This window comes from Saimiri boliviensis, chromosome 11, assembly GCF_048565385.1.
Source record: "Saimiri boliviensis isolate mSaiBol1 chromosome 11, mSaiBol1.pri, whole genome shotgun sequence".
Classification (NCBI taxonomy): Eukaryota; Metazoa; Chordata; class Mammalia; order Primates; family Cebidae; genus Saimiri; species Saimiri boliviensis.
Genome location: NC_133459.1, coordinates 24,800,841 through 24,814,869, shown reverse-complemented (window position 1 = coordinate 24,814,869; position 14,029 = coordinate 24,800,841). Strand labels below are relative to the sequence as shown.

Here is a 14,029-nt window from a genome sequence, read left to right as displayed (position 1 = left end):
CTAAAGGCACGTGCCACCACGCTTGGCTGATTTTTTTATTTTAGTAGAGATGGGGTTTCACCATGGCCAGGATGGTCTTGATCTCCTGACCTCATGATCCGCCCTCTCCTGACCTCTGCCTCCCAAGGTGCTGGGATTACAGGTGGAAGCCACCACGCCCAGCCAGTTTTCTATTCTATATGATGGGCATACTCACTGGCTCCCAGCCTGCTTGGACTGCAGCCTGTGGTCAGAGGGCAGTGCAGGGAGTGGGCAAGAGGGTCACAATACACATGGAGAGGTCTTTAGTTCTGAAAAGCCTGAGCAGGCGTGGGAGGGATGCAGGGGCCCTGAGCTGAGTTCCAGCTCTGCCACTAACTATGGCTTTGAGTAAGTTGCCTCCCCTTTCTGGGCATCACAGCTCATCTCAAGGTTCTGGGACATTAGCCACAGCAATGCTCAATGGTGCTTAGTGTGTGCTGTGTGCCCGGCACTATTCTAAGCACTTTCATCAGGTGACTCCACGCCCCGTGGACAGCCCTGGTTTGGGCCTGCGGTCCTTGCATCCAGTCTGATTTAGTATTTGTCCTGGATAAAGAAAGATGTCCCAGTTTGGAAAATAAATGACATAGTCACTTTAACTTTATTTTTAAATTTTATTTATTTATTTTTTTTGAGACAGAGTCTTGCTCCGTCACCCGGGGTGGAGTGCCATGGTGCATTCTTGGCTCACTGCAACCTCTGTCTCTTGTGTTCAAGTGATTCTTGTGTCCCAGCCTCCCAAGTAGATGAGACTATAAGCATGCGCCAACATGCCCAGCTGATTTTTGTATTTTTAGTAGAGATGGGTTTCACCATGTTGACCAGACTGGTTTGTTTAAACTCCTGTTTTCAAGCAATCCACCCACCTTGGCATCCCAAAGTTCTGGGATTACAGGCATGAGCCACCATGCCCAGCCCCCATTTACAGATGAGGAAACTGAGGCACCAGGAAGAGAAGTGTCTCCTCCAAAATCCATTATCTGGCCAGGTGCTCATGTCTGTAATTTCAGCACTTTGAAAGGCTGAGGTGGGCGGATCACTTGAGGTCAAGAGTTTGACACCAGCCTAGCCAACATGGTGAAACCGTGTCTGTACTAAAAATACCAAAAAACAAAATTAGCTGGGTGTGGCGGCATGCATCTGTAGTCCCAGCTACTCAGGAGGCTGAGGCAGGAGAATCCCTTGAAGCTGAGGTGGAGGTTGCAGTGAGCTGAATTTGTGCCACTGCACTCCAGCCTGGGCAACAGAGCAAGACTATGTCTCTTAAAAAAACCAAACAAACAAAAAACCAAAGTTCATTATCTTGTGAATCTAGATCCCATGCAATGAGCTCTGGAATCTATATCCTTGCCTCTCAACCCGAAACTTTCATGAAGCAGTGACAGTGTACAAATGGGGAACAAGTGTGAAGAGAAAAGTCCTTCGCTCCCCTCCTGCCAGAGACATGACAGTCACTCTGCACCACCACCCTGGGAACCCCCTGGCATATACCCAGACCCTGGCCTTGTGCTGGGAAATGTATACCCACATCATTATCCAATTATCAGGGCCACCATGTGAGGTGGGCCTCACTGTCCCTGTTTTATGTTGGATGCCCTACAGGTCCCACAGTGGCATGAGGGTATGAACCTGGTTCTGTCTAACTCAGAGCCTGTATTCTCAGCCCTTCTGCTGTGGAGCTAGAAAAGGACAACGGCTCAGCAGCCCCGACCCCCCTCACCTGTACCACTGAGTGCAGGGGTGCCTGCGGGGCGCGAGGCTTGCCGTCATCTTCCATCAAGCCAGTGGCCACGAAGCTGAAGCCCCGGAACAGCTGATGGGCCCCAGCGCTAGGCGGGATGCCTGGGGAATCTGTAGGGACGGGAGGGGAATGTGAGCCTGAGGAGGTACCCTCCCCCCTGAGCCAGCCCAGCAAAGGTGGAGCACAGGGCCTCCAGACCTGCCTCGGCAGCTGGCCATGGTGGGAGCCTGCAAGGGGCCCATCCGTCCCAGGCATTAGCCTAACTGCTCATATGTGTTTAGACCAGTCCAGTCCTGACCCATGAGGAACATAAAAGACTCCCACCTCCACCGGCCGACAGTTCACCCCTTTCTGGATATTCCTCCCCAGCTTCCCTGTCTTATGTCAGCCCCTTCAGGTCTACCTCTGCACAGCAGCCAGAGGGAAGGTTCCAAGCACAAATCTGCCCCCCTACCTGCACCTTTCAAAGGTTCCTGTCTGCTTTTGGGAGTAAGCCCACTCCTGAGTCTGGTAATTGAGAGCCTTGTGATGCTCATCGCTCTCTCCATGCCACAGGTGAGCCACGTTGAACTTCCCAGATCCTTAAAGGGGTCTCTGAGCCCTTGCACACATTGTTCCCTTTAACTAATCCACTCCTTGCCTATCCTTCAAGACAGCTCACACGCTCCTCCTTTGAGAAGGCTTGGCTGATGCTCCTCCGGCCCCTGACCCCCATGGAGCTGCACCTGTCACGCTGCCCAGTGGACTATGTGGAGAAGTGCTGAGCTCCCTGTCATCAGAGGTGTGCAAGCTGCGGTGAGAAAAGCACTCCCTCTCCTAAAACATGCCCTGATAGGAGGCCTCCCAAAACTAACACTCTACCCACCACCCACTGGCAATATCTGGCCAGAAAGTTACGATTTACCAGGCTCCTTCCCAGAAGCTCCCTCACTGGCATCTTGCAGCAACCCCAGGGAATGCATGGGTTTGTGGCTGCGCCCTTGTTCCAGATAAGTACACTGAGGCCCAGCAGTCGGAGCAGCCAAAGCTGATTCCCATGCCTGTCCCTGACCTATGGGCACTGTCACCTCTGCTCAGCCAGACTGTTTCCACCACACAGTGTGGCTGAGTCAGATTCTTTATCCCTGACGTGATGGTAAGCCTGTGTGTTTGGTCTTCCCCGTGGGCTGGAAGGTGCCCGGGGCAGAGGTCCTGACTTTTCTACTGTGGCCTTCACCACCCACACCCACCCCACTCCCACTCTCTCACCAGACACAAAGAGATCCACAGAGCTCCAGAGTGAGAGGGTCAGAGTGAGACAAGGACAAAGTCAGAGTCCCACGGAGCCAGAAACTCACCCGCCTGCCCACCCACACACCTCGGCCTGTCACTGTCCCTGACTATCTCTGCCCCTCAAGCTGCCACCGACTCCCAGCTTCCCTCTTGTACCAGCTCAAGACAGACAAAACAAATAAGGGACGCACCCTTGGGTGTGCGGGACGTGAACTCAGTGTCAAAGTAGAAGGTGTCATCAGGCTGAGCCACTGCTGGCTTGAAAGGTGGCTTGATCTCACGACGGTACAGCTTCTGCACAGTGGGGTGGGCACTCTGGTCACCATAGCATCCCCAACAGCCCACCGGGAGTCCCAGGGAGGAGGAGGTGCTGGGCCTGGAACACAGGCCATGTTGCCCAGCAGACAAGGGCATGATTACTTGCCCTCAGGAGGCCAGCCTTGTCTTCAAGGGGATGCTGTTACCCTCTGCTCCTGCGTCTGGGACCCTCGCTAGCAGAAGCTTCCCTCCCACCACCCTTCCTGTGGCCAAGATGGCTGGAGGCCTGGCCAGAGCCTTGGCATGGGTGGACACACTCACATTCCAGTCAATGGTAGAGTAGAAGGCATGCCGCTTGATTTCCTCTGCCCCATCAGGGCCGGAGCCTGAAAGAGCCCAAATGAAGGGTCTGTCCCTGGATGGTGCAACTCCCAGATACCACCCTGCCTACCGAGAGCCTCACAGAGCTCTGGGACCAGCTGCTGGAGCAGAGGGGAAAATGGGCTTACCCTGCCAAAATCTGCCCAGCCGTCACCCTAAGGCCTGGCACCCACTCAGCATTTTCCACTTTCTGGAGCTTCCAATGAAGAAGCTCCAGTGTATTAATGGGAGAAGGAAGGCCCAGAGAGTTTAGGCAACTTCTCCAAGTCCACACCATCAGGACAGAAGCTGAGCTTGTTCTGAGACCTACAGAGAGCCCTACCTCATTCCAATGCAGGCCCCATCTCTGTTCGTCTTATCCCATTGACCTTTTCAACCATGGGACAGGCTATCACTCCATTCGACCCCAGGGGCCTGGACTGGACCTTACATAGCTGGTCACGAACCAGATGAACCCAGGAGCCAGGGAAGCCAACATATACTGAACACCTACTACACGCCAGGCGTGCTCACGCAACCTCATGTAATCAACAGAGCCCTGAAGCAAGCTTGGGATCATCATCTCCCACTGAGATGAGGAACCTGGGGCGCAGACAGGTGAAGTCACCTGCCCGGGGTCACTTAGTTCATAAACGGCCTCATTTGTTTAACAAATATTTACGGAGGGACTGCTTCGTGCCAGGCAGTGGGGACCTGACACAGAGGCGGGATTGGGACCTGCGCCTTCTGATTCCTGAGCTCATGCTCTTCCTCTTGTGCCAGCAGCCTTGGCGGAGAAGCTGTGTGGGGGCCTCTGTCCTTGTCCCCAGAGGGAGTAGGGATGACTCAGTTCCTGCCTTCCCCCTACACACAGGTCAACCCCCCGCTCCACAACACCACACATGGAGCCAGAAGGCAGGGTGGCCCGCGGCATTGTCTGCCCACACAAAGGACAACGGCCCCTTTCAGCCCAGATGTGGCCCCGTGGCCTAGGCTGCAGCTGTACCCAGCTCCCCACCGCCACATCCCCTCCCCTAAGCTGGGGCTACTTACCGAGCCGGTTGGCAGGATTCCGCTTGAATAGGGCCCGCAGGAGGCTCTGGGCTTCAGTGCTCAGAAACTGGGGCATGCCTAACTTCGCCCTGAAACAGCCCCCGGGACTCATCAGGGCTGAGCCCCGCCCCAGAGGCCCCATCTTCCCCCAGCCCTGTCCAGGCCCAGTTCCCAGCTCAGTCTAGACAAGCCATCCACTAATTTACTTCCCACAGAATTCAGGGAGCCCACCCACAGGCCCCCATGGAGGAAAGAGGGGCTCTGAAAGTTATAATCTTTTGTTTTTTGTTTTTGGAGACGGAGTCTCACTCTGCAGCCCAGGCTGGAGTACGAGTGGCACAATCTCGGCTCACTGCAACCTCCACCTCCCGGGTTCCAGTTCAAGCAACTCTCCTGCCTCAGCCTCATGAGTAGCTGGGATTACAGGCATGTGCCACCTGTAATGCCCAGCTAATTTTTGTATTTTTAGTAGAGACGGGGTTTCACCATGTTGGCCAGGCTGGTCTTGAACTCCTAACCTTGTGATCCGCCCGCCTCAGCCTCCCAAAGTGCTGGGATTACAGGTGTGAGCCACCGCGCCCAGGCTGGAAGGTATAATGTTTAACCCAGAGGAGTGTCTCATTAGTGAGGGAATCTGAGGCAGGGACAGGGTAATATTTTGACCCCCACTGGGCCTGGGGCCTGGGACTTGGGAGAGTCCATTGTTTTTTTTTTTTCGAGACGGAGTTTCACTCATTACCCAGGCTGGAGTGCAATGGCGCAATCTCGGCTCACTGAAACCTCCACTTCCTGGGTTCAAGCAATTCTCTTGGCTCAGCCTCCCGAGTAGCTGGGACCTCAGGCGCGTGCCACCATGCCCAGCTAATTTTTGTGTTTTTAGTAGAGACGGGGTTTCACCATGTTGACCAGGATGGCCTCGATTTCTTGACCTCGTGATCCACCCGCCTTGGCCTCCCAAAGTGCTGGGATTATAGGCGTGAGGCACCGTGCCCAGCCCAGGAGAGTCCATTGGTATCAGGGCAGGGCTGGGGCTTACTTCAGAATCAACGTCATGGTCTCCTTCCGGTCCTTCCCCTGGAAGGGCAGGGAGCCCGTCAGCATCTCAAACTGCAGAGGACAAGGGTCTATTCAGGCGCTGATCCCTGACTCCCCCACACCTCTCACCTCCTCCCATCTAGGCCCCTCTGCCCTAGTCCCAGGATCATCCAAGTCCACCTGGAGCAAGAATTATGTCTGTGCCTCTTGCCTCGACAACCAGACCACCAGGTAGGTGCAGCAGTGGGGGCACAAGGCTGGGGAGAAGCCCAGCACTGAGATAGGCATATCCCAGATGGGGTCAAGCCTGGGATCCTTCCAAGGAAGAAAACTGCAGTTCCGTGTAGGGTGAGGCCAGCATGGCTGTGAGAGGAGACGGGGAGAGCCCTGGAGATGATCGACCCCCTCACTGTACAGACGGGGAGACTGAGGCCAGAGGCTTGGGTGGGATCCTCTGTCCCTGTCTGGGCACTCACCATCAATACCCCATAGGACCACCAATCCGCACTGTGGGAATGGCCCTGGCGGTTGACGACCTCGGGGGCCATGTACTCCACTGTCCCGCAGAAGGAGTAGGCCTTCTTCTCGTGGTCAATGGCCTCCTTGCTCAGGCCAAAGTCTACAGCAGGAGGGCAGGAGGACACATCTCAGGATCCCTGCCTTCCTTGCTGCCACCCATTGCACACCCAACCCCTGTGCCCAGAGCCTGGAAGGCATAACCCCCATGACGCTCAGGAGAAAGCTAAGGCCCTGAGAGGTCAGGTGACTTCCCCAATGTGACACAATGAGGGGCTGAGATTCCAACCGATGGTGTTCCAAGTCTGAGGCCTGGATTTCTGACCACTTCCAAGTAACTGGCACAGCCTCTCAGGAAGAATAAGCACCCAGCACTCAGCCGAGACCTGTCAGGACCTTGTTCTGCCCTCCCCTGGGGCCCAAGAGGGCAGGCGCCCTCCACTCACCAGTGAGTTTGATGTGGCCCTCCTCATCCAGAAGGATGCTGTAATAGAGGAATGGGGGTCAGGGCCCCTCGGCTGTGGCCACCGTGTGGGTGGTGGTGTCACCACAGGGCTGTGGGAGCTGGGCTCAGCCCAGAGGAGGTGCTCCGCCCAGTTCTCTCTGATGACCGGGTGGGTGTTGCAGGGTGATGGCAGTGTCATGCCGGTATGTTGCCTATCGTTTTTTGCTAATTCTTGAAACTGTGTGAGGTAGGTACTATTAGGGCTCCATTTTGTGAATGAGAAAACTAAGGCTCAGGGCAGTTAAATAGCCCTACAGTCATCGAGCTAGTACGTCTAGCTAGTAGGGGTAGACAGGATTTGAATACAGGGCTGCCTAACACTAAAGCCAGATCTTATTCCAACTCACCACCTGCCCCCTGCCCCTGGCTCCTTAGTTATCATTTAATGGTATATATATATATATATATATATATATATATATATATATATATATCTTTTTTTTTTTTTTGAGACAGAGTTTCACTCTTGTTGCCCAGGCTGGAGTGCAATGGCACGAACTCAGCTCACCACAACCTCCGCCTCCCAGGTTCAAGCGATTCTCCTGCCTCAGCCTCCCGCATAGCTGGGATTATAGGCGTGTGTCACCACGCCTGGCTAATGTTATATTTTTTGTAGAGACAGGGTTTCTCCATGTTGGTCAGGCTGGTCTCGAACTCCTGACCTCAGCTGATCTGCCTGCCTTGGCCTCCCAAAGTGCTGGGATTACAGGCATGAACTACCGCACCTGGCCAAGGGTAGTTAGCTATTAGGGAAAATTCTAGAGGGCTATATCAAGGAAAGACCTTTAAAGGTAGCAGCATCTCAGATGTCACACTAGATTAGCAAAAAAGGTGGGGAACATACCTGCTTGGAATGTACCTGGCCCTTGGTAATGGTAGCATTAGTGACTGGGCAGCTGCCACTACCACTCGCCCCACTCACCCATTCCTCAGATTGCCCAAGAGAGGGGGACGTTCCTGGAGAAAGCCATGCCCACCCACCTCAGGGTGGCCCTGTTTTAGAAGAAGCCTCCCCTAGGGAGGCTGGGTGGGGCTGGAGGCTTCACTCACTTCTCAGGCTTGAGGTCTCTGTAAATGATACCAAGGCTGTGCAGGTGGTCCAGGCCCAGAGCCAGCTCGGCCAGGTAAAACTTCACATCCTCTTCCGTGAACATCACCTGCAACAGACAGGAGGGGGCTTCAGCAGGGACCTCCTCTTCCTTAAGAGCTGGGGCACTGGGCAGTCAACAGCTTTCTGGTCCTGACCCAGGCCATTTAGCCTTCTTGTCATACAGAGGATTTGAAGTATGAAATGACTAAGATGCAAGTCACTCATTGTGGCATTGTTCAGAAATAGAAAGGGCTGGAAAGGCTGGAATAAGCTGTCTCCCCTGCATAATGGAGTGCTTTGCAGCCATTAACTAGAACAAGGAGTTTCTCCATGTCCTCATATGGAGAGAGCTCCAAGATATACTATCTTGAAAAAAAGCAAGGTATAGAACAGTGTATAAAGAATAGTACTTTTTACATAAGAAAGTGGGGGTAGCAATTCAGAACATATATCAGATCTGTTTGCAAAAGAAACATGAGAAAGTTAAACAAGAAACCAATAAAAGGCTCAGCACAGTGGCTCACGCCTGTAATCCCAGCACTTTGGAGGCCAAGGTGGGCGGATCACCTGAGGTCAGGAGTTCGAGACCAGCCTGACCAACATGGAGAAACCCTGTCTAAAAAAAAAAAGAAAGAAACTAATAAAAACGTTTACCTATGGATGAGGATAGAGGGGCCTGGGGTGGGAGGAAGACTTCTTCATGAATATTTTTTTTTTTTTGAATCACATAAATAGATTACCTATTCACACATTAAAATAACAATTAAAAAAATTTTTTTTAAGTTGGGTTGTCTTTAAAGTCTGAATTGTATATTGGTTCAAAATCCTTTTGGATGACATGTGGGACATGACTGCTAAAGTCTCTGGCTCTCTGGGTGACTTTGGGCTTTTCCTCAATCTTCACAGCTCTGTCCGGAGCAGCCCTGGAAGAATGCAGGTGCTTAGGTGAGAGGAACCCTTAGCTCCCCGGTGTTTTGTTGGGAGAAACTCTCAGAGGCCCTCCCAGCGTATGGCCTCCATCCCAGGGTGAGTGGTATTTCCTGGGCCAGGGGCTGCTAGGCAGGCCTGGGTGGTTCCAGGTTCAGGCCATATTGAACACATTCTGTACAGGGGCCTGGATGGGCCTTGTCGTTCCCCAGCTCTGTCCTGGGGCTCTTTGGCAGTAGATGTCAGCTCACCTCTTTTGAGAGCCGTGTGAAGAGGTCCCCACCACGCAAGAAGTCCAGAATGAGATAGAGCTTGCCCTCGGTCTGGAAGGCTGGGGAGAGGGAAAAAGGCAATGGTAGAGTCAGTGGGACCTTGTGACCTGCTCCTCCAGGCCCGGCTCCCTTGGCCTGCCAGGCAGGGGGTGGGACAGGGTACACACCCACAGGCAAGGGTGAAGGATGAGCGGGGTGGGAGCTCAGATAGGGCATGCAGCTTTACCATAGTGCAGCTTCACCACAAATGGGTGGTTTACATCTGCCAGGATGTCTCTCTCCATCTTGGTTCGAACGCGGTCACGTACTGGACAGACAGGAAAGGAAGTCACCAGGAGGCCAGACACTCAACACAGCCACTCCCAAACCCCTGCTAAGGGCTCTCTTTTCCACTTGTTTCTCCACATCTGAGCTCCTAAGGCCCCTTCACTCAGAAACACTCAATCCTCAGGTTTCTTCCTTCCTTCCCAGGAGCCAGGAAGGCTCCTCGCCCCCACCCCTCACAGCAGTGACCACAGCTGTGCCTCAGACTTTGCCTCTGCACCTCCTCCTGGCATGTCGTCACCAGCCCCGCTCTCCATGTGGCATAAAAATTCCCAAATTCTAGTCTGGGGGCTGGTAAGAACAGCTATCTGGGGAACTAGAGAGGCAGATTCCCTGGGCCTAAAATCCTGAACCATGCATAGGTTTGGGTCTGGGTGGGCACCCTTCATATCCCTTTTGTTTATTTGTTTGTTTGTTTTAAAGAATAAAAGTTGTGTGTCGGCCGGGCGCGGTGGCTCAAGCCTGTAATCCCAGCACTTTGGGAGGCCGAGGCGGGTGGATCACAAGGTCAAGAGATCGAGACCATCCTGGTCAACATGGTGAAACCCCGTCTCTACTAACAATACAAAAAATTAGCTGGGCATGGTGGCATGTGCCTGTAATCCCAGCTACTCAGGAGGCTGAGGCAGGAGAATTGCCTGAACCCAGGAGGCGGAGGTTGCGGTGAGCCGAGATCGCGCCATTGCACTCCAGCCTGGGTAACAAGAGCGAAACTCCGTCTCAAAAAAAAAAAAAAAAAAAGTTGTGTGGTCAGGCAAGGTGGCTCATGTCTATAATCTGAACACTTTGGGAGGCTGAGGCGGGCGGATCACATGAGGTCAGGAGTTCAAGACCAGCCTGGTCAACATTGTGAAACCATGTCTCTACTAAAAATAAAAAATTAGCCAGGTGTGGTGGTACGTGCCTGTAGTCCCAGCTACTGGGGAGGCTGAGGCAGGAGAATCGCTTGAACCCAGGAGGTGGAGGTTGCAGTGAGCTGAGGTTGTGCTACTGCACTCCAGCCTTGGTGACAGTGAGACTCCGTCTCAAAAAAAAAAAAAAGTTGTTGGGCAGTTCTGACTCTTAGCAGGTTCCTTGACTCAGATCAGGCCTCATCTTCTCCAGGAAGCACTCCTTAATTTCCCAAGCTGAGTTAGGGTCTTCTGGTTTCTTAACAGTGTTTATGCTTCTCCTTGGGAGCACTTTTCTCTTTTTCAGGTTGCCTTCTAAATTTATTGAAGCCCACCAAGCATCATGTTTTACTGATTTCACTAGTCTGATTAGAACGGGCTTTTGGGCTGGGTGCAGTGACTCATGCCTGTAATCCCAGCACTGTGGGAAGCTGAGGCGCGTGGATCACTTGAGGTCAGGAGTTTGGGACCAGCCTGGCCAACACGGTGAAACCTTCTCCCTATTAAAAATACAAAAATTAGCCAGGCGTGGTGGCGTGTGCCTGTAATCCCAGCTACTCAGGTGGCTAAGGCGGGAGAATCGCTTGAACCTGGAGGGCGGAGGTTGCAGTGAGCCAAGATCGCACCACTGAACTCCAGCCTGGGCAATAGAGCAAGACTCCATCTTGGGGCGGGGGGAACAGGCTTTTGGACTTGGCTGCCTAGGTTCATTTTGGGCACTGTGTTTCAACTAAGTTTACCACAATGATGATACGTTAATTATCCTTTGACTGAGACCTCTCATGTGCCCCCTGACTTTCTTTTTTTGAAACAAGGTCTCACTGTAACCCATGCTGGAGTGCAGTGGCACAATCTTGGCTCACTGCAACCTCTGCCTCCTGGTTTCAAGCGATTCTTGTGCCTCAGCCTCCCAAATATCTGGGGCTACAGGCGCGAACCACCACACTGGCTAATCTTTGTGTTTGTAGTAGAGACAGGGTTTCACCATGTTGGCCAGGCTGGTCTTGAACTCCTGATCTCAAATTATCTGCCCACCTTGGCCTCCCTAAGTGCTGGGATTACAGCCATGAGCTATCACCCTGGCCTTGACTTTTATTAAAAAGAGATATGGGAGGCTAGGGAGTGCTTACTAAGACCAGACAGAATTTCTGAGCAACTCACAGTGCAAAACTAAAGGCTTGTTTTGGTCCATGTACTGGATTGGCAGTTTCCTCCAGAGCCTCATGGTCCCAAAGATTCCACTAGTTCACCCATCTAGTATGAATTCTATTCATCGGTCACTGCCAATCCAGAATTGATGCTCACAGCTGCTTATCTTAGGAGACCTGGCCAATGTGCTCCTCCTGCATGTCTTTCCAGAGTCTTGTACCAGACACAATCCTTGGGCCTTGCTACAAGGAGAAGCTGCAGCTGCCTTCCAACACACCTTCCATGTGAGCACCAGGGCTGCAGGAGCTGGCTCCCTCAGAGCACTTTTCACTTTAGAGGCCCCTTCCTCTATTTTTTGTATTTTCCTCACTAGATATGACAAGGACCACACCAGAGTTCACTATTTTAGTCGCCTTACATTTTCTTTTTTTTTTTCTAGATGGAATCTTGCTGTCACCCAGGCTGAAGTGTAATGGCACGATCTCGGCCCGCTGCAACCTCCACCTCCCAGGTTCAAGTGATTCTTGTGCCTTAGCCTCCTGAGTAGCTGGGACTACAGGTGTGCCCCAGCACACCCACCTAATTTTTGTATTTTAGTAGAGACAGGGTTTTGTCATGTTTGCCAGGCTGTTCTCAAACTTCTGACCTCAAGTGATCCACCCACCTCAGCCTCCCAAAGTGCTAGGATTACAGTTGTGAGCCACCATGCCCAGCCTACCTTACCTTTTCAAACCACTTCCACACTTCAGCTCAGGCAAAAGCTTCTCCTTCCCAGGCTCCCCTTCCTCGACCATTTTTGGTCTGGAGAAGTCCACTCATCCTTTGAGGCTTACTGCTCCTTAGGTGTCCACTTGGCCTCTGGGCCCACCCTCTGCGAGGCTGCCCCACCACTCCTAGCTCCTCAGCCCGTCGATATCCTTGCATACCAGTCACAGCACTGGCTGCACCACACCGTCAGGGCTTAGCCTCTCCTGCCCAACCTGTGAGCCCTTCACAGCAGGGACCGAGGCTTTTCATCTTTCTCCTCCCTCTGAAGCTCTCACCATACCTCCTGGGAGATGACTCCCACCCCCACCAGGCTGGCCTTAGGATACCAAGCCAGCCGTAACACCCTTAAAGCTGACACCTCCTACTGCCCCCACTACCTCCCCAGCCAGGACTTGGCTCTGACTGGGATTACAGGTGCATGCCATCATGCCCAGCTTTTTTTTTTTTTTTGAAATAGAGTCTCTGTTGCCAGGCTGGAGTGCAGTGGCATAATCCCAGCTCACTGCAACCTCCACCTCCCAGGTTCAAGCAAGTCCCCAGCCTCAGCCTCCCAAGTAGCTGGGATTACAGGCATGCCCCACCACGCCTGGCTAATTTTTTTGTATTTTGGTAGAGACGGGGTTTCACCATGTTGACCAGGATGGTCTTGATCTCCGGACCTCATGATCTGCCCACCTTGGCTTTGCAAAGTGCTGGGATTACAGGTGTAAGCCACTGCACCTGGCCTTGACTTTTATTATTTAAAGGAGACTTGGCAGATGGTTGAGGAAGGGCAGTTGGCTCTGACTTCACCGGGTTGTTGGTCACACTGGTTCCCAGGCCAGGTGGTCAGTGTCCAACCCAAAGCCCACTACCAACCATCCTCACACCCTTTGTGAATCCCCAGAACTCTAACCTTGGCTCGGGTTCCCTTCTGAACCTCTCTGCTATCCAGCACTGTGGTCCTGCTTGGACTCACCCTCTCTTGCCTTGCCCAGCTGCCTCCCTGGGCTCCCTGCCTCTTTACTCACGCCCTTCTCTCAGGCCCATGAGTTAGAGGCCACAGAGGTCTCCCTCGCTCTTCTAGCATCGTGAAGCAACCCTGCCAACAGTCAGAATGCCTCTGCCTGACCAGCTTGTTATCTGAGGGTCCCTTCCCTGAAAAATACATTGCATTTACCCAAATTTTTTTTTTTTTTTTCCGACAGAGTCTCACTCTGTCACCCAGAGCGATTGGGTGACATTCTCCCTCTGTCACCCAGAATCGCTGGAGTGCAGTGGTGAGATCTCAGCTCACTGCAATCTCCGCCTCCCAGATTCAAGCGATTCCCCTGCCTCAGCCACCCAAAGTGCTGGGATTACAGGCGTAAGCCACCACACTCGGCTGTGCATTTACCCTATTACTACCTTCCAGACCTTCACAGCCACAGTCATTGGCACTTGGCTTAGGGGAAGGGGATTGGGTGGGGAGGGATGGCTGAGACATAGGCCTGTTTCTCTGCTTTTGAACTAGGTGCTCTGAAGACAGAGCTGTCTTCCTTGCCAGACCCAAGGTCCCTGAAGTGTCGGCTGCCTCCCTCAGCCCAGTCTGGGTTCTGTACAGGGAGGTGTCCCTACCCACCTTTCAGTGTCGCCTTCTTCAGCACCTTCATGGCATACAGGTGCCCACTGTCAGGCCGGGTGACCTTCCGCACCAAGAAGACCTGGGAAGGCAGAGCAGGAAGCAGGGGGATAAGATGGGAGATGGGAGAGGGCTGAGCCCAGGCTGACCTTTTTTTTTTTTTTTTTTTTTGAGATGGAGTTTCGCTCTTGTTGCCCAGGCTAGAGTGCAATGGCGTGGTCTCAGCTCACCACAGGTTCAAGCGATTC

The 14,029-nt window shown here is 53.0% G+C and overlaps 1 protein-coding gene across 3 annotated transcripts in view; it reads right to left on the bottom strand.

Moving 5' to 3' along the window:
- Window positions 1-14,029, bottom strand: part of RPS6KA1 (ribosomal protein S6 kinase A1) — a 48,044-nt gene that overhangs the window by 15,924 nt on the left and 18,091 nt on the right. For all 3 annotated transcript variants that reach the window (XM_039473872.2, XM_010345379.3, XM_003934808.4), the window contains 11 exons: window positions 13,782-13,863; window positions 9,277-9,357; window positions 9,030-9,109; window positions 7,812-7,918; window positions 6,703-6,740; window positions 6,217-6,359; window positions 5,742-5,812; window positions 4,706-4,794; window positions 3,614-3,678; window positions 3,226-3,328; window positions 1,742-1,872 (listed from right to left, as the gene is read on the bottom strand). In XM_039473872.2, coding sequence (XP_039329806.1) covers window positions 1,742-1,872; window positions 3,226-3,328; window positions 3,614-3,678; window positions 4,706-4,794; window positions 5,742-5,812; window positions 6,217-6,359; window positions 6,703-6,740; window positions 7,812-7,918; window positions 9,030-9,109; window positions 9,277-9,357; window positions 13,782-13,863 — 990 coding nt within the window. The remainder of the gene's footprint in view (window positions 1-1,741; window positions 1,873-3,225; window positions 3,329-3,613; window positions 3,679-4,705; window positions 4,795-5,741; window positions 5,813-6,216; window positions 6,360-6,702; window positions 6,741-7,811; window positions 7,919-9,029; window positions 9,110-9,276; window positions 9,358-13,781; window positions 13,864-14,029) is intronic.